Source organism: Lepisosteus oculatus, chromosome 10, assembly GCF_040954835.1.
Source record: "Lepisosteus oculatus isolate fLepOcu1 chromosome 10, fLepOcu1.hap2, whole genome shotgun sequence".
Lineage (NCBI taxonomy): Eukaryota > Metazoa > Chordata > Actinopteri > Semionotiformes > Lepisosteidae > Lepisosteus > Lepisosteus oculatus.
In genome coordinates, this window is record NC_090705.1 from 43,008,798 (window position 1) to 43,033,710 (window position 24,913).

At 38.7% G+C, this 24,913-nt stretch overlaps 1 protein-coding gene across 1 annotated transcript; it reads right to left on the reverse strand.

Moving 5' to 3' along the window:
• Positions 1–786: 786 nt before the first annotated feature.
• On the reverse strand, positions 787–23,983 carry gask1a (golgi associated kinase 1A). Its single transcript, XM_015357111.2, has 5 exons — positions 23,525–23,983; positions 15,815–17,233; positions 10,942–11,064; positions 10,024–10,127; positions 787–8,240 (listed from the first exon to the last, which is right to left on the reverse strand). Exons 1-5 carry the CDS (start codon positions 23,525–23,527, stop codon positions 8,036–8,038), a joined length of 1,854 nt encoding a protein of 617 aa, XP_015212597.2. The 5' UTR covers positions 23,528–23,983; the 3' UTR covers positions 787–8,035.
• Between the last annotated feature and the right edge of the window lie 930 nt (positions 23,984–24,913).

The window sequence follows — 24,913 nt, forward strand, 5'->3', positions numbered from 1 at the left end:
TTCACATCAGTCCTTCACAGGTGATCTTTGGAAACAAGTGCCAAAGATGTCTTCATTAATAAAATATGTGGTGTACCATTACCATTTTCCTTTTCAGGAAGCCAGAAAGGCTTCTATTTTCCCCTGGGTTTTCTGACCAGAGGTTATGAATGTGTGGATTGTGAAGCAGAGAAACAAATGTTCACAGAGTTGTCTAGCCTGCAGCTAGGATACGGTTCTGTCAGTGTCCATCGTCTCCCACTTCGCAATTCCCAGCACTACCTTTCTGCTCTTAATTTAATCATATTGTGGTGTATATATAATGTCATGTTGTATAATAATACAGGAGCCTTTATGTAAATGACCCTTTTTATCAAACGGAAGCAAAATGGACAGAAAAAAATAATGTGCACACACTCTTCCCATATTCAGAGTTATCTACCAGGTCCCAGAACAGTTTTTACCACATGTAAATCTCTCGGAACGACAAACCTTCCCTGTCAGCAGATTCTTTTATTTGGTCAGCGGTTCATGTGGGTTTTGAGGGTAGATGAGAAAGATAAATACTGGGATTTTAAAATGGGCTATAAGGATTCATGTGTTTTCATGCCTATGTGTGCAGCATAGTCCATGAAATCTTAATTTTAGCTGGGGGGAAAAACTACATTATTAGTTCCTGAAATGCTGTAGCCTTCATATTCTATTTTTTCTTGGAAATAATGAGAACAACGATGGGTGGGCTGATGCTTTCTTGCTTAATTAAATACATAACCCTTGAGGTTAATGTGAGCTTACTGGAAACATAGAAAAAAAGATTCTGCTTTTTAAAATGCAGTAGAAGCTTTATCTTTTTGCATTTTTTTAAATTAAGAACGGGAGAAATACAGTATTCATTAAATAGTCGGGATTGATGGACATACATTCATTGTTAACATTAAATTGTTCATTGGTAACATACCTCACATTGGAAAAATAATGAAAAGGCCACATCCTATATTTAATGACCAGTATTTTCTTTCATACACAGTATATCAGTTGTCCTCTCCCACAGCCCAGTAGTCCCACTGTGTTCGACATGTGTGCTAAGCATTTGTAATATTTCTGAGTAACCCTTAAAGGATACAGCAAATCCTTTGTACACACCATTGCAGACTTCATTATTGTGAGTTAGTTCTGTTACTACATGATATTTTAACAGCTGGACAACTGAAAAGCACAGGGTCGACGCTATTCTGCCAAGCAAAACAGAAGGCATACAATTCAGAGACAAAATAGTTTGTGGTTTAAGTGGAGTGTTTTTATTTTTTAAGCAGAGCTTACATACCTTTGCATATCAGTGCAGTTTTTTTTCATTATCACACACCCCAAGGCACTACTGAAATGACAGATGATATTTTACCATATGTAATTTTAAATGGCTTATTTTCTATTATAATGCTAATGTGAGTAATTATTCATTATTTGTCACAAAATAAATTAGCATTTCCATTGCAGATGTAAAGACAGTATGTTGGAAGATGGTCCATAACTTATAACTGGCCAGATTGGCCTCCTCTGGTCTTTAACTTATGTTCAGACTATAGAGGAGTAGTTTTCTTTTGTTTCTTCATCCTGTCTGGAGCTGGGGTCCTGCATGAAAGAGTGCAGAATGAAGGGTATTTTTGTGTTTTTTCTCAGCATTTTAAAATGAATTGAGTAAGACTATGAGTGGATAGTTTTTAACATATTCCTAAAGGTGCATCCTGTCCTGGGGATGAGCGGTGGGGTGAGCTCATATTTACACAGTAGCCACTGGTTACCGTGGTATTTATACCCACAGGAGTGTTGTACCACCTGGAGTCTGTCGTCCTCCTTGCCTGCCTCAGGTGGTTCAAGACTACATAAGATGTGATCTAGCAGAGAAATTACTTTAATCGCAAGTACAGGAAAGGGCGTGCAGTACAATAATGTAAAAATAAAATGGTATATAGTCAGCAAGGATACAGGACAGTCACACAACCCCATGTGAAGCAATGTTACAATGTCCACTTTTCTGTGGAGTGCTGCAAATCTAAAAGCAGGTCCAGTTTTCCAGAGAGCTGGGACCACAGGATCACACTGTTCTGTTGATTTGAAATCAGGGAAAAAAAACTACTTGGCCCTCTATGCTTCATTGCAGTCATAAAACATGAGCTCATTTGTGGTTAGAAATACGGTGGAGCAGAATAAAACTAACAAGGAGTTCTGCCTTGCTTCTAGGATAGGCTCTGGGTTGCTGTGAACTTTACAAGGAATAAGAATCTTTCTGAGAATGGATTATATTTGGAAAAGCATTATTAAGATTTTAAGAACACATTTTAGTATGTGTGGAAATAAAAATCTTAGATCAGAAGTACAGAGTTAGTTTTCAGCACTGCTCTTACTGCCCTGCAGTAATTGAGGTAATCCTTAGCTTAAGTGGGACAACATGAAATAGCTAGCAAGCAACATTTGCATGTTTCCATCAGCTAAGTATAATTTATTTTACAACAGTTTCTAGGAAAAATTATCCTTTATTTGAAATAAAATATCTAAAGTCTACTGACTCTTAAAGAACCTACACACAATCACTGGAGTTTTAGAATTCAGTAAATGGAGTCTGTAAGAGATCTGTGAACACCCTGAGGTTTCCAAAACAGGAATTCTATCTGCCCATTCATGAAGAGACATGCTCATATACTGTAAATACAAGCATACACATAGACAACATAAAGTCCCTTCTTTGTACAGTATAGAATATAAAATCAGTCTATTTTGTACTGTTCTGCTAGCTGTGTAAGTTATTGAACTGTACCAGAAAAGACATGACTGTACAATATTACTACCTATTTGAGAATGTGAGGAATTCCCACTGGTGGAGATGAGAGTATGTGAGGAGAGTGTACCTCAAAATGTCGTCTCTGCACTGGGAGTTTTTGAACAGGGAGCCTTGTTGAGCTGGGATAGTGCTGTGAATTTAGTTGTTGCAGTACTGCACATTCCCAGCTCATCTCAACACCTACTGTAAGTGTCAGAGCCAACCTTGCGACTTCAGCTATGACACATGAACCTGAAGATAATAATATACAAACTAATTTTAAGGAAAAAAATCCACAATTAAAAGTGGAAAATGCTAAAGAAAAATATATGATAAAATTACACATTACAAATAAGATTTCAGTAGAAAAGCATCTCATGTCTTAGTGTTACATTTTTGTATATTGTTCAGTTTATCTCTGTTTTAAATATTGAGATTGCAATATTTATTTTCCCTCAGCAATGTGGTATCAAATACAGAGCATAGGTGAGATTAAATTTAGAACACTTCTTAATATGGAATTACAATACGAATTGTACGATTTAAAATATAATTCCTGCTTTGGCATAAGAATTGTGACTTTCAATTAAAAATAATAACACCCACTGCTTTAAATGGGAATGCAAAGCCTTCAAAGTTAAATGTGTTCTGATTGCTCCAAAATAGTGTTAATACCGAATTCAGTTAATATAATACAGCATGAAGTTGTATACAGTGCCATATGAAGCATATTGTATATTTGAATTGATTGCATATTTTGCTGTTTTTCTTGTCATAAATGTATGTCTTTTTGTTAATGGGCTTGTGTTGTGTTGAATTTATTGTGTATTGTGTTATTTCTTTTACCTGGCTAGAAAGGGAATTTTTCATCTGGGACAAAAAAGTAAAATTCCAGCAAGAACCTTGATTTGATATCACTATTCCATGACTTCATTTGCAGCAACACAAAAATTTTGAAGCACCTATTTGATCATATTTACACATCTTATCAACAGCCTGTCAAAAATAACCAGTTTTTTGGGCCTTCAGCCAACAGTGTTAAAATATTAAAGAAAATGTTATGAGTCTGGCAACACACATGAGCACTGTATTGAAGAAATGTCAACAGCTTTAATTTAATAGTCAGCGGAGAGTAACTGCAAGAATGTAATGTGTAGCTGTTATTAGAGACCACTCACTGATTCAATAGTCAAACATTTCATTTGTGCACCAGGCATAAATGTTGCCCTGAAACCTAGGAATTTGCTAAGATTTTGATCCGTTTCTAACAATACAATTGCCTTATTTTAGTAAAGAAAACTTTTAAACAACATTGTGAACTTTTTAAATATTTATGAAAATATATTTGGTTATAAAAGAATGTGCTTTATTTAAAGCCACTTTTGTGAAATATTGAGACATCTTTAGATACCTAAAAGCACAAAATCAGGCACGGAACAGGCAGCACCCTGTTGTCTTTGGATTCTCATCAGCAGGAGCCCTTGTGCAGTATAGTCCAGTATGGACACTTCTTCTGCCAGAAAAGCTAGCCGAGATACTGTAATTGTCTGCTTTAAAGAATGTTTTCTCGTGAACAGGTGCCACACAATGAGTCCTTTAAAACCGATAACATACAAACCGACATTTTAAAATGAATTTATTGTTCATGTTCTGAAAAATGAAAAGTGTTCCAAATTAAAAGATGCACAAATGTAAACAAGGGGTTAGCGGTTTAGACAATATAAATGTAACTTTTATCCTGTGATGGGCCTTGACCAAAAAGTAGTTGAATTGTCTTTAGTATGACACCTCTGTCAATTTAACAGTAGAATTACGCTTCTGTAAACTGTGAAAAGGTACATAAATGCATTATCTCTCAGGGGTGTGAGATTTTCTACTGCTGCTGGCGTCTGATGGGTTAGTGTCCTGATGGCCTCTTGCTCATTCCCCAGGAAGGGACACAAGAAAAGGTGGGATCGACAGAGAAATGAGCGCTTTTGGAAAGAGGGCTTTGATAATAGTCCTGCTCCTTTTGTTTAAAGGACAGTTATATACCCATTTTTGTAATACCTTGGTTTCAAATCTACAGCAGTGAGGTTATCCCCTCTCTCTGCAGTCTTGTACACAGCTGAAACACCTCAGGAACATTCTTTACCGGAAAGAATAGTCTGAAATGATGAATGCAAGTGGTAAAAGCTGCTGTCTATTTGGCTGTGAACCATGAAAACCTTCCAGAGACCACAGAATGGAATGTGTGTTCCAGACACCATATGGAACATAAAGAAGAAAAAAAACTTTCCCATGTTTAAGAGTTAAAAGCACTCAGAAATTATTTCCATTTCAGAATTCAAGTAACAATTCTTAAGAATTTTACATTGAGTTATCGATGCTTTGTCTAAAACTCCTTCTTTGCCATTGCTAACTTGCATCTGCCCAAAGCAAAGCTGTGCTTTATGCCAGAAAAGCTAAAACACTCCTCTTAGTTTCCAGCTAAACAAACCTTCATCCAAGAGGCCTTTGGAATGCAAATTTAAGAGCAATCTGTAGTTTGTGAAAGATTAATTTTGGAATATCTACCACGCGCACATGCAGCCAACATACAGTGGTGCCATCCTGATATTTCCCTAACCACAGGAACACCATCTGTTTCTCATTTGCAGTTCACTGCCAGTCCCTGCAGTGTTTATGGGCCCTTACCTAAAAACACAACAAGCAACAAAGTTCAGTTTTGTACTACAACTCTTCGTAAATTTTCAAGGCTCAGTTGTAACCAGTTCACTGAAAATATTTCCTGTAACAAAATAGGCCAGATGGAAATATGTGCTTTGATGTCTTCAGATGCATTAGTACACAGATATGCAATTATTACTCACAGTCAGTTTCTTGGCTCTTTTCTAAACCATGAGAATAGTTCCTTGCCTGATGCCTACAACTTTTGTCTTTACATTTTCATGAGAAGAGAAACTAAAACAGTTTCATTAATCTTTGTTCATCATCATTTCCAGCTACAATATCATTTATAAGTATCTCTTATTTTATAAATATAAACTCCACCCCCAAAATATATTTTGCACTTAAAATACTAAAAAATAAAATAAAGCAGAGCAACAAATAAAAACAAAGTAATCAAGACAAGTTGCGAGTCTTTGGAGAAACCTTGGTATTCTCTATGTACCTATCATATAAGTAGCCATATTTTTTAAATAAATCAGTTTTGGTAAAGGCTAAAATAACAAATATAAAAATGGATCAATGATCTTAAAGATAACTGCTGTGAGGGGTCTGTTAACCTACCTAATTACTTGCATTAAATAGAAGGAATAAGTGTTTCCTACACATGCTGAAAAACAAAAGACACATAGAATAGTCAGTCATAAATTGTGTATTAACAGCATAAGCCAGCCTGTAGTTAAAACTGCTCTACTCTGTGTATTGCAAGAGGTTCTGGTGTAAAGGCTAGGAGAGTTCCTCGCTGTGGTGTCAGAATCTATAATCACCTCATGCCAGAAGCTGCAATGCATTATTGATATCTTTTGGAATTCTTATAAAAGCTAGGAGACATATATATATATAGTATACATGTATGTTGACAACAGGGATATCTTTTTCAAGATTTCATTATATAGAGGTATTTTTGTTCCTGCAGCTTAACAGAAAATTAGAAAATCAGCCTGTATTTTCCTTCAACAAAATGAATCACAATAAGAAGAAATAGTTAGCTCAACTGTAATATTGAAGTCCTGTTCAGATTTTTAATTCTCAATACAGGCAATGCTACGGTCTGTTTCATCTACATACCATAAAGAAGTACTTGGTGGAATTTCATATTCTATTCTACATTTGACATTTGATAGGACATAAGACATAACCTATTAAGATCTGATTTTTTTTTAACCACGTTTTGTAGTTACACTACAAACATAAAAGCTCACTGAACAGACACAAACATTTACTTGATCTTTGATCATGATCTTTTAGACCAGGTATGCCATTACAGAACACTGAACGTGTTCAGGGTAAATTAAAGTGTGCCTAGTTTAACATCTGGACACGGATTTAAGTTTTATTTCAAGTAAATGTTTCAGAAGAGGCCTGGAGTAAATAACCAGGGGGTTATTCATTCGTGGTGCACCTTAGTTCCCCACAGCCACTCATAAGGTCAGCCAGCATTCACTCCAAGGACTGATGCTTCTGTTACACTGCCCTTTGGAAAAAAAAATCATTTACCACTTCTGGTAAACAATTGTGTGTAAACTGCAGTGACAATGATGCAAATTAAAATTAAAGGAGAACTGCAGTCCCAATTCCTCAGACCCGTTATTAAATCTCGGGGACACCGAGAGATGTTTTCACAAGCCTGCTTGATAACAGTGCAAAGTTTTGTTGCGTCGTTCTGAACCGCAGACGATGGGAATATGGCACTATGGCTACCTGGAAATGTAATGTATTTTGAGCTTTTACACGTTACAGATTACTTTTTACTTTCATTGTGGTTTGAAATATACTCATCAATGTGGATTCTTTCTAACGCCAAAACATCAAAATAGTGTTACAGTTCCCCCTTAAAGAATTCAAGTACAGTACAACTCTGAAGAATCCCCCTAACTGTACAACTGTGGAAATGTACAAATGATTAGTAAACTTCAGAAGCATATTATAAATGATAATCATATATTCCTAAAATACATACTGCATCATCAAATTAAATGCATAGGGACAATTATGTGCACAGAGTTTCTCAGAAAAAAACAAGTTTTCAGGAATTTCTGTGTGAAAAAGCTCAACCACAGGTGTGCGAGTTCACAGGCAGGTATTCAGGTAGCCAACCTTGGCCCTTTGATGCCCTTCCACTGAATGTCTTTCCTCCCACCAACCCTTAATTATTAAAGTCAAATCTCAAGCTTTAATAATCTCACACCAGTTACTAATTTATTAGAAGGCTTGTAGTGGGATGGAACTAAAGCACCAAGGCTAACAACTTCTGAATTATATATTGTACTTACATGCCAGGAATGCTTCTTGATCTTGTATTATATACAGTACATAACTTTATAGCTTGTTTCAACAGAAAGAATAGTTATGTTGTCTCTTGCATGTTAGGGTACTCTTACTCGGTTCCCACTTATTGAATGCCTGCAAAAGTGATAAGAGAGCGTCTCATGGAGAGACAATCACAACCTGATTGGAGAACGGATGTCTGGAGATACAGTCCACGTAAGCAATAAGTCAGTATGTTTCAGGGGACTTTATATAATCCTGTTTTTAAAAATCTTTCCCGAGTTTCAGGTTCTTGTCCTTAATGTACTGAAGCAGTAACTTTCCTCGCTTCTCCACAGTGTGGATGAGTTGCTTTAGTCCCTTGAGTCTTCCCTGGCTCTCCCAGAATTCCTTGTCCGTGTACAGAGAGCGCAGGAGCATGCTCTGTAAGCACCCAGACCTCAGGATAGACACTGCGCCTTCAGGAATCCTAAGAATGTGGAGGACAAAAAAATATTTTTACATCAATATTTATCATTTCAATAATTCCATCAGCCTTAATCACATTTGTAATGGCAACATGCAGCACACCATATAGGTTCTTCAGTAATGTATTTCGTGAAAAAGTTCTTTGTCTTCTTTCAGATGGCCAAGATCAATTATCCAGATACAAGGGACAACCATTACATACTATTTTTTGTAGTGTTATGCGGTGTTTTAGTACGTATTTTTACAAGTAAATATCTCCCTTTAAAAGTAGAATTTGCAAAACGCAATGACTGCCTTTTGGGTATGGATAGTGTTATGAACCATAATTATTAAAAATGTCATAGATCTGATTATTCTTTACCACAATGTGTAAATCACAACAAAATTGTTCCACAGCTGGTGAAAACAAATTCAACAATATAAACCCACTCCTCAGTATACAAATGCTAGATTTATTACATTTTGTTACAGCTAAACCTGTCTTTTAATACACTTGTTTCACTTTAAAAAACATTTTTGCTACAACAAAGGTGCTCCCCTTGTGACCTTGCTCCTTCGGTGTTTTGTAATCGTTGCACACCTTCCTTTTTATCACCATGTTTGCAAAACACATCTTTCAGGTGTTAGAAGAAGCAAAGAAGATACAGAGTTCCCCTTGGCAATGAAACTTGATGTGACAGAAGGGACTGACACCGACATTGAATTGAACATGGTTATGTTTCTTTATTTTTTGTAGTTTACAACTTCTACACATTTTGTGTTAACTACAGTATTGAGTCAAATAGGCTAATTATTATGAACATGTGGTGGAGTTCTTATTTTGACAATTCATTACATTCAATAGGTAGCAACCCTGGCTGATTTTCTAGATCTCAGAAATTAACATTCTGCATGTCTCCTTTTGGATGGTCTCAATCAGGGGTGTCAAAATAATTTTCTATGGTTGACCAGACTGGATTTCAATGTACAGTACATCTAGCCGGCCATTGAAAGTAATGGGCATGTCAATATAAAAGAATCCGATGCTTTGTGAATGCTTATTGAGTATGCTAAGTAGAATGGTTCTGGCAGGGATGTTAGCTTTGATAAGTAATAGAAAAAACATTTTAGACCAGACTTATGTTTCAAAAGAAAGGCAGAGTTGATAATGGGGCGTAATTTAAAGAGGCAGAAAACTTTTCAGAAGGTGATCTGGAAGAAAATGCAGAAAGCCAGCCAGTCTGAATACAACAGCTTTCATAGCCAACAAACAGGTCGGTTGAAAATGATTGTGCTGGGTTTTGTGAGGCCAAGGAGACAGTATCAGGAGCAGCAGCGCCTCGAGAAGGAGGAATGTCAGGCCATGTTGGACAGGGGGTGGAAAGGCAGACGTTACATTACAGAGAAGGCTGTAGAACGTCTGCCAAGCTGGAGGTAGGATGGACCAAAGAGGTGGACTCAGGAGCAGCAGGAGAGGAAACCGGGGCTGAAGGCACCACAGTTGGGCTGCGCTGGACGCCAGGGCAGACACTAAAATGTTGTAGGACGCCTGGCAGATGCAGGGGGCATTAAGAGCAGCAGGGGCTTGAGAGAGAAGAAACGGGGGCCAAAGACAGCAAGGGTGCTGAGGAAAGGCAGACTTTTAAATGGTGTAGGAGACCAGCTGACTGAGCCTAAGGTTGGATGCTGGACAGACCAGAGGTTGAGTGCAGAGCAGCCTGTAGTTTTAGACCACTGAACTGAGTTTTGGTTCACTTTATAAAAAAGTGAGTTTTTCACACAAGTCATGCAGTCCTAATACTTACTCCTCAATGCCTTCTAAAAGTCGGAAGTTGAGGTTGCCCTGGGGATGGTAAGGTCTACCGGCATTGTCAATGAAGACCAACCGCGAAGGGTCGGCCTTTCTCACCTGCGTAGAAAAAATAAATGCAGCTTTTAAAGCACAAATCATTAAGGGCACAGAGGGGCAGTGCAAATTATATCCAATATGCTTTTTTTTGCTTCATGGCAAAACACCAGAGTAAATGTTACAATGTGTGAATTTCACAAGCTGCTTTCTCCTCACAAACTAAAAAGCAACTGAGAGTAGACGCGGACTTTTCTAATCTAATTCCTTTTAGTTCCCGCATCACCTGAGACAATGTGTTGGACAAGGTTATGCCGCTCTCATCTCTTGAGAGCCACTCTTTTCAGTGCGTGAATATCATGCACCAGGGGTAGAAGTGTTAACATTGCGCGTCCTTAGCTCTGGAAACGTGACGCATTCGCATACAGTACAAGGCTTTTTAGCACCAAAGGACCTTCAGAGAGACCTTTACACCACCTCTCTTCTAACACATCATTTAGAGCAGAATGATGTTGCATAAAGCAAAATCAATGTAGTCATTACCATAGGCATACACAGAATAATGTTGGTTGGTGGTTTTAGGTCATATTATAAAATATATTTTCTCAGCTACAGATGGCACACAAAGGTCCTGAAACCTTTTATCACAGCTTTGAAGAGGCGCAAGGCACCTGCTCTCTGAATAACTGTCACTCATTGATCAGATTAACTAGGTTCCTTTAAGTCTAGCGCAAGGTTAAAATTTTATCTGAGTAATTCTTATAAATTAATATATAAATATGGATGTGGTTTTTTTCTTTATCCCTAATTCAGTTTAGAAAACCTCAGAAAGGTGAAGGAATGTTAGTATGTGTACTCCACCATTCACTAAACATACCAAGATGTGCACCAATGCAAGTTCTTTGGGGTTTCTGCACTTCACATGAAGCAGTTCTTCCACACAAGGTTCTGAAGGATCCGGTTTAAATCCACAGCAGTAGCGGTCCAGCCGGTCATTCACCTACAAACACAAAATAAGTTTTTTTTTCCCCCCACTTAATTTCCTCATGCTTATGAAAAAATACTGTACATTTTATTAGAAAAACTGGGCAGAAGAAGCATTTACTGCGATCCCCTGTGTTTCGTAAACCGTGCTCACAATATCAAAAGTCTGATGCTCACATAGGTGTGTGCTCTCATGTAAAATTAATGAAAAATGACATCCTATTTATTTTCAATTGAGAATTTCAAGGCTATCACAATGGATAACCAACACTTTTGGCAGCTCACCTGTTGTACTGGAAGGTGTTGTTGTCTAAAACTTGTAAACTTGGATATCTAGTAGAGGCTCCTTGAATGTCAGTGACAAAAGCTGTATTAAATGGACAAAGCAAAAAGACAAGGACTCCTGAGCTGCTCTGTGGGGATACACAAGCTATACACAGCAGTGAGGAGTAGCAGCCTCCTCCTGAGCCAGCAAGCACAGCAGCACGTCATACAGAGAGAAGACTGAAGCAGACTGGAAAAACCTTAGTGTTATTAAAAAACAGCAAAGCTTTCATGATGGATGTTTTCTGTGTTTTTTCTTTATTCATGCATTGATTTGCCAGTAGTCTGTCTTTTTTTTAGCATTATTTAATTATCAATGCAACGCTAGCCCATTTAAAATACAGAAGGTCACCTTCCCACACACACACACATCAGATTAGTAAAAATGATTTTAGAATGGAATGAAGACTTGGCTTATAAAATGACATCATGTATGATATATAGTGTTTTAAGATGAAAGGTTAAAGGCCTTTCTCTGTGTTCAATTAAAAAACACACACAACTACATGGAGGTTCTAGGGTGGCACTAAGCAGCTTGTTAGTGTCTCAGCACATCTGGAATTTAATTGAGACAGACAGCACTAAACCTCCAATCACTCAGGCTGCTAACATCTATAAAACAGTGAACACTGGGAAACATTTCTGGCATACCTCAAAACGAAGACACACGTTTTTGTAATTGAATCCATTCAAATTTTCAGAAAGTTTGCTGTTAGCTCAAATATATCTGCAATATTTGAGACAATGTTGGTCAGCAGCATGGGGCCACCAGCAAGATCTTTATTAAATTGGAAAAACAAAAGGTCAACCTCAGATTCATACGAATTCATTCATTTACATTCTTAAAATATAATTGACAAAGGAAACGTGGCAGGTATTTTACCATATTTCTTTTCCAAAACAGCCTCTCCGTAAGCAGCTGAAATGAACACTTGATGTTCTGTCTCAGGAATGCAGCAGTGTGTCAATCTGCCACATCAAAATGTTTAGGCCTGTGATACACCTACTTTAAAAAAGTAGGTATTATACTGTGTATTTATAATAGCATATTCATATGATTTTCATTATTTAATGTGTTATATACATTCATTAGTAACAATATTTTAAAACAACACATGGACAACATCATCCACATACGATCTGAAATTCTAAATCTGTACAAACTTCGTGAGCAAACAGCAGAACGATGCCAATCCAGATTTGTTTTAATCCACTGTTTTTAGGCACTTCCCTTGGCCAACCAGAGAAGGAGATGTTCTCCTCCAGAGGAACCAGGCCCAGGCTGTCTGTCAGGGTTCCCAGCATCCCAGTACTGTCACCTCTGTCTGATTCATCTGCATAATCACTTCATACTGCAGACTGAAGACACACGGCCCAGAACAGTCCAGGAAGAAATGAGCTGAACGCCTGCAGAATTACTGTTTGCATGAAAATGAATTGCATGCTGGGGAGCAGTTCAGAGTCAACACTGACAGATGAGAGATTGAATTGCTCTCTTCTATATACCAGAGAATATCTCTTTCTGTACGAAAGAGAACACCAGGAAGTGTTTTACATTTCACAGGTGAATGCTGATTTACTTCTGACAGATCTGACAGACGGTGTGTGGAAATATTATGGATACACCATTTTCATGGTGAGCATGTTGCACTTTGCAAGTCAGCCAGAGGAAGTGCGATGAGGTGGGGAGAAGTCTCCTTTAATACTATGGCCACAGAAACTGCACTTCAAAAACCGAAGGAGTTTTTGAGTCAGCGTTTTTTCCATTTCTGCGAGACAATCAGAAAGAGTCAATTTTCCTCATACAAAGCACAAAGTTCAGAAGAAAATATGATGCTTTCCCCTTTCTCCTTACTCAAGTCTAATAGAGCATCTACAGGACCAATCACTAATGTCATAAACAGGAAACAACTGCAGGGCTGACCTTGTAACTATTAATTTAGACAATGTCATATTTCATTAGAAAAATAACTCACCTTTATCCTTTGATTATATAATATATAATGTAATTTTTTATATTATAACAATTATAATATAAATATATATATTGTACTTTTTTTTACATTCTCTGTAATTTTGATATAAATGTATTTAAACATTAGATCTGCCTTTCTATTGTGCATCAGGATATATATACACAAATATGCAGTCTATGACACGTTCTGTGCTGTAATTATTCCTAAGACAAAGGAAGAAAAAAAAAGTCAAGAAAATATAATCACAAGCCTGAATTTTTAAAGCCCTTCTGAACATACGGATGATTAATGGATTTGTTTTATATGCAGCACCAGCAATTAAAACATTACATACTGTAAAGTAAAATCTTTCAATTATTGAGTTTTGAAGTTATGATCAAACTATTAAAAGCAGATTACACATCCATGTTAAAAAATAGCAAATTCTTTTCCCATCAAGTGGGAAATGTAATGCAGGCAACAAGGAATAAATCTCTCTAAATGCTTTCAGAGCCAAACAAAAAACATTCGATATGAAGTATGAACTGGTCTAGGTGTAGGACAGAGGTGAAATGTGGTTTCACATCTCTAGCATCTCCAGGAATTATCACACCCCCAGAGGAAATTCTACTAATCTGTCCAGAATGGACAAGTGGAGTTTCAATTCCAGTAAAATATCCCATCTAAATGTTAATGAAAATAAAATATGTACCTTTGCCTTAAAAGTGCCAATTAGTTTTCAGATGCAGCATTAGAAAAAAAGCTAACAATCCTTTGTGCTTTCAGTATTGCTTTCTTAGATTTAATTAAAAGCAATTCAAATTATAAGAGGTGTTAAATAAATAGGCTAGAACAGGTGTTCAAAATTCTCTCTCAGTAGTATCAGTGTATCAATCGTTATTAGCTGTCGGCACTTTTACAAGTATTGACTTGTGGAAATGAGTGTATATGTTTAATTCAAACCCTATGCATTCCACCAGACATTCCAACTCAGGCTCAAATGGCTGTAATATATATTACTGTTAATTTAGTGTCTGAACCTTTCTTGCAAGGAGAAAATCATTGTCAGTGGAAACAACCTCCTACTGCTAATGAAAGATTCAAAACACTTCTGGGTTTAATGTAACTGCTTTTATGTTATGGTCTGTTTATGATGTTGACACAGAATACACAATATTTTTTTCAGTTTTTTTTCTGACGAGCATTAGCTGTTCTTTGAATTTCACATAAATTCAGAAACCAGAGACTCTCTCTGAAAAACAAACAAAAAAAGCTTAAGGCCTTCTTATGGCTTTAAAGCATTAAAATATGCAAATAAATCTTGACCAAGGACAAAGAGGACAGCAGAAACCAGAAAGCAAACAAGACAAATATATAGATTTTTGAAAATTGATAAAATAATCACTTATGACTGTGATACACCTGAAGGACTGTGACTGTCGCAGAAGCACTAGGTCACCTCCTTGGTGAGAGAGTTGAATATATCAAAGTGATGACGTAATTTACCCTGTTGAATGGCAAGACTGACAAAACGACAAACGAAAAGGATCGGCTGTGCTCCACTTATCAAGAGAGCAAGACCTCCAAGCCATCAGACATGCTGTCCAGGGTGCGAACCGACACCAGTTTCTAACCTGGCAAGACGTTATACCCAAACCCAACCCATCAACGACCACAAGTCATGGCACCTCGCCAACATCGACAGAGGTCCAAGTGTAATGGGGAGGGTAGGGTTGATGGCATCCTGACCTCACTGTGCTACATTAATCAAGTCCCAGGAACACAGCTGCTGCTATTCTGGTGGGCTTGTACCCCAGCAGAACAACACGTTTACATGCAGCCTGAGTAACAGCAGTAGTTGCCTGACTTGCTAGACATTGGCTCCACTGAACAGTTTTGGGATGAGCGAAGGCGATGCGTGACACCTAGGGCTCAGAGACCAGTGAACAAGCACATGCTTGTCCGAGATCTATAATAGGGAGAGGATAACATCCCACTACACGAAATCTGTAATATGGTGCAAAGCAGGTGTCACAGACGTACAGCTTGCATTGTTTCCAGTGCTGGCCACGTTATTGCACATGAACTTTCACGGTAGATCAACATGCGCACTTTATTGCTCCATTGTGTTGACAACAGGCACTAATCAGCCTACTGAATCTACCTACGTCATTCATGTTTTTGTTAAATGTCAATATATGTTCTCCAAAATTTATTTCATTTTTCTGGCATTTCTTCAGAACTTGTTGCATTTTAAAGTTGAGTTTTTTTTAATGCTCGGTGCATACATGAAAGCTAACTGTGATAACAGTGATAACGGTTTCTGGCGTTTTGTCCACTTTTCTTTTTATGTCACACAGCTCTTCTCAGGTTTAAAAACCTACCTTTTTATTTTAGTCCTTTTTTTTTACTGCAGCGGTTACACTATTATCAGGTAACTAAATTTGACAACAATGGCAAAAACAGGGAAGTGGTAAATGTTCTTACCTGTAACAGAAAATCAAAAATGGCAAGCTTGCCCCACTCGGAGTCCCGGACACCAACGCAGGGTGTGAAACTTGCTGGGTTTTTATTCCCACACTTCTTCTTCAACAGAGCTTGGTACTGCAGCCACGTGAGGGGGAAGGAGTTCTGGTCGTTGTCGTCATCAGCCAGATGCTGGATGTCAGGGTCCCACCAGATTACAGGCCTGGCAACCCCACTTGTAAACCTGTACGGAAGAAGCGCACTGTGGAAGTTCCTGGCGACGGCGGGTAGGCTCCTGTTTAGCCCCAGAACCCTGTCCAGATGGAAGGCAAAGATTTCAAACCAGTCCTCTGGACGCTTTATCAGGGCACAGAGGCCGTCCTGGCACAGTCGGTCATGTCCCCCAGGTGCTTGGGAAGCGTTCTGCTGGAGCCCAATCTTCAGCACTTGTCCGTGGGCAGGGACCCGAGCTCTGCTGGCCACCACGCCATCGGCAAGCAGCTCCATCTTCCTGAGGTCGTCCTGGCTGAGCCAAGGCGGGGGGCGACCTGCAGTTCTGACAGTGTCCTTAACATCGTCTGGGAAAGCGTCTTCTTCCACCTGCTCACACCAAGGGCCCAGCGCCTGGCTGCTGGCGTCAGCCGTTACTCTAGACGCGTCCCGCCTCTGACCCGACAAGAACGGCCCCTTCGCCTGCCCTGGCTTGGACTCTGTTTTGCGTTTCCTAATATTTCGGGAAGCCAGATTTCCATTAGCCAATCGAGGGATAAGAAATTTCTCTGCCTTGCCAGCATTACCATGTGCATCTGGTATGCATTTGTCTTTTAACAACCCCAGGCTCTCCGAGAGGTTTTGCAAAGCAGATTGAGCTGTACCTGGGAAGACGCGACTCGGAGGAGAAACGCGCACTGGAACATGGGGGTTCTGGTATTTTCTGTCTTCCTGAAGGTGTTTATTTCCCTGCTTGCCCCTTGCATGAAATGGGGATTGTGGAGTTTGCCGTTTTCCTTTAGAGTCCAAGGTGCTTGCCTTTACTTTCATCTTCGTCATTTCTGCAGCTGCAGCTCTCTTGGGAATTTCTAGAGAGGCTCTCTCAGAAATGTGCATTTTATCCTTCTTTTGTAAGCCTTCCTTATTATTACTTGGCTGGTGTTCATGTGTCTCATCTGCTAAGTGCTCGACTGGCTCTTTTCTCTTGCCAGATTCCCAGTCTCCATGGTTATGATTCAGAGGTAGAACATGGAAGGGCACTGAAGCTCGTTTCCTCAAGTTTCCCTTCCGCCCAGCGGCGCCTGCACGACGCTCTCGTTGTGACAGGCTGTAGCTCTCGGCAGGGAAAGATGGAAAGTTATTTATCATCACCACAGATAAGGTGAAAAGAAAGATGAAGGCAACCACAGACTTCCTACGGCAGCAGATTTTCAACCAAAATCTTTGGGCCTTTGAATAAAAATAGGAGAGAAAACAATTACATTCCACCCAGCAAAACAAAGAAGGGCAAAGCTGTCAGCTGGATGCTTACTGACAGAAGGGTTTTTTTTTTAAAACATATTTAACTTTAACTCCCATTTTTTAGCTTCTTTTTCACCAAGTGAAAGCACAAAATGAAGTTATTTTCACATAGCCACAGCTACTTCGTGTTTTACCTAGAAATTTGTATATTTTCCATGATTAAACATTTCATTGCTTAAAGTACCAAAGTTACTAAATCACTATTCATGAACACTACTGATCGTCTTGTCACTGTTGTACTTCTTCAAATTATAGGACACTTTCAGATACCTTTGTTAATAATTTAGAAGATGGTCAACCTGTAGTCCCTCCTATGTATCCAACTGCAATGCCTCACAGCAACCAGCACTTTAATTGCCATATTGATCCTGATGTCCGTTACTTAATTAAGGAGCTAGTTGTAGCAAAATTCAGAAGCAAGAGCAGACTGGAGGGGCCACAGTTCTTTTGAGAAGTTTTTTCCTTTTTGCAAGGACAACATGCACTAGAGATTGCTGGGACCATCTGTGTATAATTAACACACACTATAATCAGCAGTTGCAGCTACAGACATGGTCTTTATGGTAGGTTCAGCAATTCTGAAACCACCTTTTGTTTAGAGAAAACATGGAAAACACTGCAGTTTGCTAGGATTATACAAAAACATTATTTTTCAAAAGATACACAAATGTTTATATTAATCTTGTAGCACTGGAGTGATATCACCACACAGTAGTAGTCCTGCTGTTTAACCAAGGTCTAGGATTCAGTCACAAACTCAGCTGACTCTCATCAGCATCACTTTTCTATTTAAAAAACTATTTTTTAAATAAAACTAACTTCCAAAAGTAAAAATAAATTATAGCTCATGGTGATGTATTTCAGCTGTGCGGCTGTGTTGGGGAATGGCTTATGTATACCAGTTTATATAATCCGCTTTGCAAAACTTTAGATTTTTCTGCACATGACGTATCCCAGAACTCTTCATTTCTTCATAAATCAAAACCTGTGTTTATTTTTTGGGTTCTCAACTGCAGCTCAAAAATATTTCCCAGAGCTCCAACATTTTCACGGTCATCAACTTAAATTCTAAATGTATATTTGAATTCTTTGAAATTAAACACCCATCCACCCGTGCAGGGTCATGGGGCAGCGGGGGCCTATCCCAGCAAGCAACAGGAGCAAGACAGGGTCACCAGCCCATCGCAGGGCAGACACATAAACACTCACAGCAGGGGGAGTTTTCAAAGAAGCCAATTCACCTGCCAGTATATCTTCAAACTGTGGGAGGAAACCGGTGCCCCCAGAGGAACCTCAAGAACACGAGAAAAGTATAATTACACAATTTGTAATTCTTTGAAATGCAATATTACAGGTAGGATATGAATACTTTGCAAAACACTCTAGATATCATTATATACAATGCCTATAAAAAGTCTATACACCCTTTCCAAAGTAACATTTTGTGGGCCAACAGTCTGAAATCCAGAATTTATTTTACCTTTATTTATACACAACCACCAAGCGAAAAATAAAATGCTCAAAAAATCTGAAAAGTAATAACAAATATGCTACTATATATGGAAAAACAGCCCTTATGATAATGTCCCTCACTGTTATATAATAATGTTCTTCATGCTTGTCTGGTGTTTTGTAGCTCATATATGAATACACCGAACTGCGAATGTGAATGTGGTTTCAGAGAAATTATGACCCAACAAAGAGGGATATATCTGAGGCAACTCTCAGATGACTAAATAAAATCAGAGCTACTCTTTGATTGTGCATCTATCAGGAAGAAACCAAAGAGAAGAAGTTTTAATAACCTCCAAGCAGTTGACATTTGAATATTTTTTTCTTGATTTGTTTCTAAAAGGAGCCAATGCTGAAATGGAAAAAATACGTCTCCAGTCAGTGTCATGGGTGTTCTGAGCATTTCCTCAAAACAACCTTCCCAGTCTCTTACTCATCAGCAGAAATCCCTGGCCAGAGCTAAACCACCAAGAAGGAAATCAAGGGCCAGGCTCACAACAGCCAAACAAACAATGCTAGAAGGTTTATAAGAGTTCGTCATGAAAGTAAAAGTTATAAACAAGAAAACTCACACCTTGGATTTTATACACACACGTGCATGCAGAATCCTACTTATTACATGAGCAGACTTAATACAATTTATTTTTTCACCTTGATTCACTTGAAGTCTCAAGGGGTAACGATCTGCAACAAGCGAAGCTATCAGATATGAAAATCGACCTGCTTGCAGTTTTATCACAATCTTCATAGGCAAAGGTGATGTACCATTTTAAAAATAAAGCCCCTTACTGTTATCTAGTTTTCATTTTCACTTTAAACAACAGTAACGAACGGATGTCAAAATAACACAACACGTATGTTTTCAGCACATCAGTACATTAAAACTAGGAGAAGTAACCAGGAAATACAAAAACATTTTTATTTAATTCTTTAACTTAAGTCAGCCAAGAACAAGTGCTCATTTTCCTGAGGAATTTAAGTTAATTTTTACATTGCAACTTTAAGGCTTTTTTTTCCCCATTTGAATGTACCCTTCAGGACACACTTCTTGAAATCGCTGTCTCTTCCAAGCTTTATAGTGTTAATAATATGCTAATTGCTATAATACTATTTTAATATCTGTTCCAGAAGCAACAGATCACTAAGAGCACAAGAACATCAGGAAGAAAAAGACTGGAATCAAAAGACAGCCTATGGTATTCTGAAAAATCATCAATAATCTTAAACAAACTTCAGTGTCATGATCTTCAAGTCATAAAGAAAGGAGAGGAAAAGGAAACAGTCCCAGAAAGGTGTCTTCATTGCTGAAATACTGCGCTGCAGCTTCATTGAATTTTTAGCAGTGCTTTCCTACTGTTGCATTGTACTGGGAACTGAACCTACAGTAGCAACAGAGATGGAATGAATACGTCGTCTAAATCTGGCTGACTCCATGAACTCTCTGAAGAGCACGGGGTGTGTTCAGTCTGTCACTTAATTGTCTGTAAATTTCTTTTCCGTGCGTTGTGGACAGAGGTGAAGGTTACCAGATGTTTTCACCTGAAGGTCAAAGGGTCTTTTAATTAATTAAATACACTGATCTTATATAATCAGCAAGCACTTTTCATATAAAACATTATGTTTTTTAAATATAAATAATCATCTAAAAATACCCCATTCTTCCGCACTTTGAATAATCTCACTGAGAAACGGTTTCACTTTCCATCCATTATCAGAAACTGTGCCCAGTGAGGGTCACAGCAATCTGCTGTCTATCCTGGAGGCAGAGCACACAGCGAGACTGTACCCAGACAGGCACCTCAGTCCATTACAGGGCACAGACACAGGGGCAATTGAAACACCAGCATGTCTTATGAAGACAGGAGGAAACAAGAGCTCCCAGCTGAAATCCAGGAGCTCTCCACACAGGATCTGGCCCTCCAGTCCAGATCGAACCCAGGGCCAAGTGCCTCAGATCTATGCCTTCTCAAAGAGACTTCAGTGCACGGGCAAGGAGGATTATCTAGGCTTACCACAAAGGAGAAGGAGAAAAACTCTCTTTCAACTTTCCTTATGCGTTTGAAAATACTTCAAAGAATGAGTGCAGTCAAGATAAGAGAAAAATATACATATTCATTGTAGCACTTTTGTCTGAATATCTGTCATACCCAAGGGTAATAAAAAATTCAGCGTTTAAATTTCATTTTCATTAACTATTTACTCAACAGCACTCTTCAAGCGGACATGTTGGTTACAAACAGCATGAACAGTAAAGACACGATTTACATGATTAACTGAATGGGAAAAGACAAAAGCAAACCCTTGCTAATTATGCTGAGACAGTAATATATTTAAACAAGGTATCATTTTTCAAGATAATTTTTTCCTGAGTACTAAAGAAACCCAAAGGAACTACATCCCAGTTTTTGAAAACAGGTCTCCTATGAAGTGGCCACACTGAAGAAATGCAAAAATAAACATCTGTGATGAAGGCATATCTACAGTACAACTATACATATACATGCTAAACTAAATTTTCATACATTCTGAAAAAAGCTTTTGCATATTTATATATACAGTAAATGTGATAAAGTTAAATAACTCTTGCTCTGAGCCGCAAAGCCTTTACATTAGAGCCCGTCGCAATAAAGGTATATTTTAAACCTATAAGTAAAGGTATTTCCTTTACTCAACAGACTCCCGAACATTTGCTTAGCATTTTTCCAGGAATGCATTAGGAATTAATATATTTGCTATTCAGAAAGTAGATCTCTTCTTTACTATTTGTCAGCTACCAAACAGAATGGCCTTCATAGGTTTCTCCCACCAGACACAGTTAGTCCATCTGAAGACACCCTACCTTGACATCTCCAAACCCTTCTGACAGACTACTGCCCATTACCACTGATTGAAGGCAATGTCATCCAAGACCAACTGACAGGTGCGTCCTGGCATTGTGATAAGCACTTGTATGAATGCGTCTATCAGTCAACAAAACATGAAGCAGCCGAGCCATAAATAAACTTACAAAATGTATAACTTTGAATAAAGTTGGCAAAAGCTCCCTGCAAAAAGATCTAAAGATGTTTTTTACACAACAAACAAGTGATAATATAAGGGTAGATAAACAGTGTTTTTCCTCAAAATTCTTTTGCATTTTGTTTGCATTTTGCTTTTGTTCTCATACTGTGGATCAGTTTTTATCTGAAAGTGATTTTTTGTCATTGTGGTAAGATGCCCCTCATCAGTATAAAATTACAGATGTTCTTACAGTAAAATAATAAACTAAGAGAGAATAAGTTTAAATGTTTTGACACCACTCCTAGCTCTGTGTACTTGATAAGGACTCTGTACACCACAGGCTTATATTTTATTTTTTCTTTGCTCCTTTGTACTGTATCCACAACTCTGCTGTGCTGGCAAAACTAGGCTGCAATCCAGACAAATTACAGTTGTAAAGCCTGCTTGTTTTGGATAGAGCTTGCATCTGTTTTTAAGTATGACCAGCTGCAACCCAGGAGAAAAAAAACACCTAGAGATGCAATAAGTACTGTAAAATCCACATAGTTTTTTATTGTTTCAGTGTTGCAAAATGTCTGTTGAGTGATATACTCAAGATGCAGTTCAAAATATGCAACATGTATGGATCTCCATGTTCTTCTACTACTGATATTAGATCCGTTTCATCCACATAAGGTTTCCACCCACAATCCCAAGACATACTGGTAGGTTGACCCTGGTGTGTGTGTGTCCTGCAATGGACTGGCATCATGTCCAGGGTGTACAATGCCTTGCACCCAGTGCCTGCTATGATAGTCTCCAACTCCCTGGCAAACCTGTCTTAGATGAAGTTGTTCGGAAATGAATTAATAGAGAATGGTGTTCCTGCAAGAAGTTTTCAGTCAAACTTAAAAATTCAGCAGAGAACCCCAGTACATGATCTCCTCGGGCACAAACCCAATCCAAACCCCCATATTCCGCCTGCGATCATACCGAGCCCCATCCTCCCGGCTGTATGACCGGGTTTGTGCAGTATACTAGTCCCTGGAGACACTATCTTTCTTTACTGCAGCAGCAGTAGAAATCTTCAAGACGAAACTCTGGATACAGTAAAAGGGGTTAAGAGGAAAACGAAGCAAAACCACAAAAACGTCTAGTTCAATGCATTTCTGCTTAGCGTAATGCCGGTTATTACTTGTTTAGTAGCAGTAACTCACCGCAAATTACTTTCTGCAGAGCAGTGTATTCAACAAAAATAACGTGACAGTACGACATTTTAAATGAATGCAAAAACACCCCAGTAGACAAGTGAACCGAGGTACAGTGAATACCAAACATTTTCCTTGCCACGTACGTACTGTAACTACAATAGCCAGGTAGTTTATTTTGATGTCGCTACACCAGTTGCATTCTGCATTCTAATATTCCGGACAACTGCAATTTTCAACCTCGTTTACTTGATAATAAAAGTGATCAATCTTCCTCTAGCAAAACAGATCAAGTTTTTATGCTCGATGAACAATATTGTGATAACGTTTTTACGTACAAAGTGCTTTAAAACGTCAAACACGTGTCTTTTTCACGGTTGAAAAGCTTAAGGCATAAAATCACACAGCATGCTTGCATAGAAGAACTGATACCGCTTTGCACTTACAAATTAGCTTTTAAAAATTGACTAGTTTCCAGACGGTTACTAAGATTTTAAAAACGATAAAAAGCAAAACCTACCATTTTCTTGACTTCAGTGGCAGCTCGAGTTCTCGTCTTATTGCAGGCAACAAAGCCTGCAAGCGGCGCACAGTTCACCACACAGACATTTGTGATCCTGCACTCCAGCAAATGCTGTTCACTTTACAAATTCACCAATCCGACCTCTGCATCCTTTAAAACAGTTCATCTTGTTTTTCTCATGCTTATAGAATTTTACGTCTCCCTTGTAGTATTATTTACTCATTATAAACCACCTTTCTTAACCTACCGAGTGTAACAACTTCAAGTGCACTTGTGTTTCCTTTCAAAACGTCCTGGAATAAGGAAAAGTTTAAGAATACATGCTTATACAAGTTACTTAAACCGAGCAGTTAAAATAACACCGTGCACCGCTAGCATCATCTGCGCAGTCAAAACTTTATAATCTTACTTCTGCAATCACAGTCAATCAAAACCAGCCCTCCTGAGGCCGTTCACTTGAAAAGGGTCCCTTCACAATAAAAGCCCTGGGTTTTGTGTCAAGGAAAAACGCTACTGAAATACAGGAACGTTAGTCACGCCAACAGAGAGAGGTGCAGCCCATTCCAGACTGTTAAACACGTTGCGCATATGTCTTACTTAAAACTCTCTCCTCTTCACCATTAAGTGGTGACGTGTGAGTCGGACTGATAAAATTCATATAATAAATACCATTAGCAAGCAAACAACTCGCGTTATAGCTAAATGATGACTAATCCATAAGGAGCATTATTTATAAAAGTTAAAAAAAAACGCACCAACATCTAAACGCACACCTGGCACACCTATAGTGTGTGCCCCTTGCTAGGTGGAATGCAGTCACATTGCTCTGTGGTCAGAGGAGAGCTCAGAACCTGTCCTCATCCTTTCAGCAGAGCTCTCCATTCCCCGGTCCTTCAACCACTGGCCCAGAGCTTCGGCTGCTGAGACGACATTGTTCAGCTGCCCCCTTTCTGTGACATGTTCTGCTTCCCCAGACATAACTTTGCCCCTGCAGTGTACATCTGCGCCCCCATCCAGATCTGTTTCTACCCCACAGCTGCTGGGTCCAGTTCCAGCCAGGCGTGGAGCTTGCATGTTCTCTCCATGTTTTCCGAGGGTTTGTGGTCCAGTTACCTCCTACCTTCAAAGACACGTTGGCTAGATTAGTTATCTCTAGGAGTAACGGTGTGCATGTGCTTCACATCTCCAGGTGGGTTGTATCGGGGCACCCCAGTTTCTTCTCTCATACTAAAGACGTGCTGGCTAGGTTGTGTCTTTAAATCAGTCCTCTGTGCTTGTCTCTGTGCAAAATAGATGGACATATAATGGACGTGTTCCCCTTCCATGATGTAGTCCCGCCTTACACCCTGTTCGTCTGAGATAGGCTGCAGATTGGCATGACTTTTA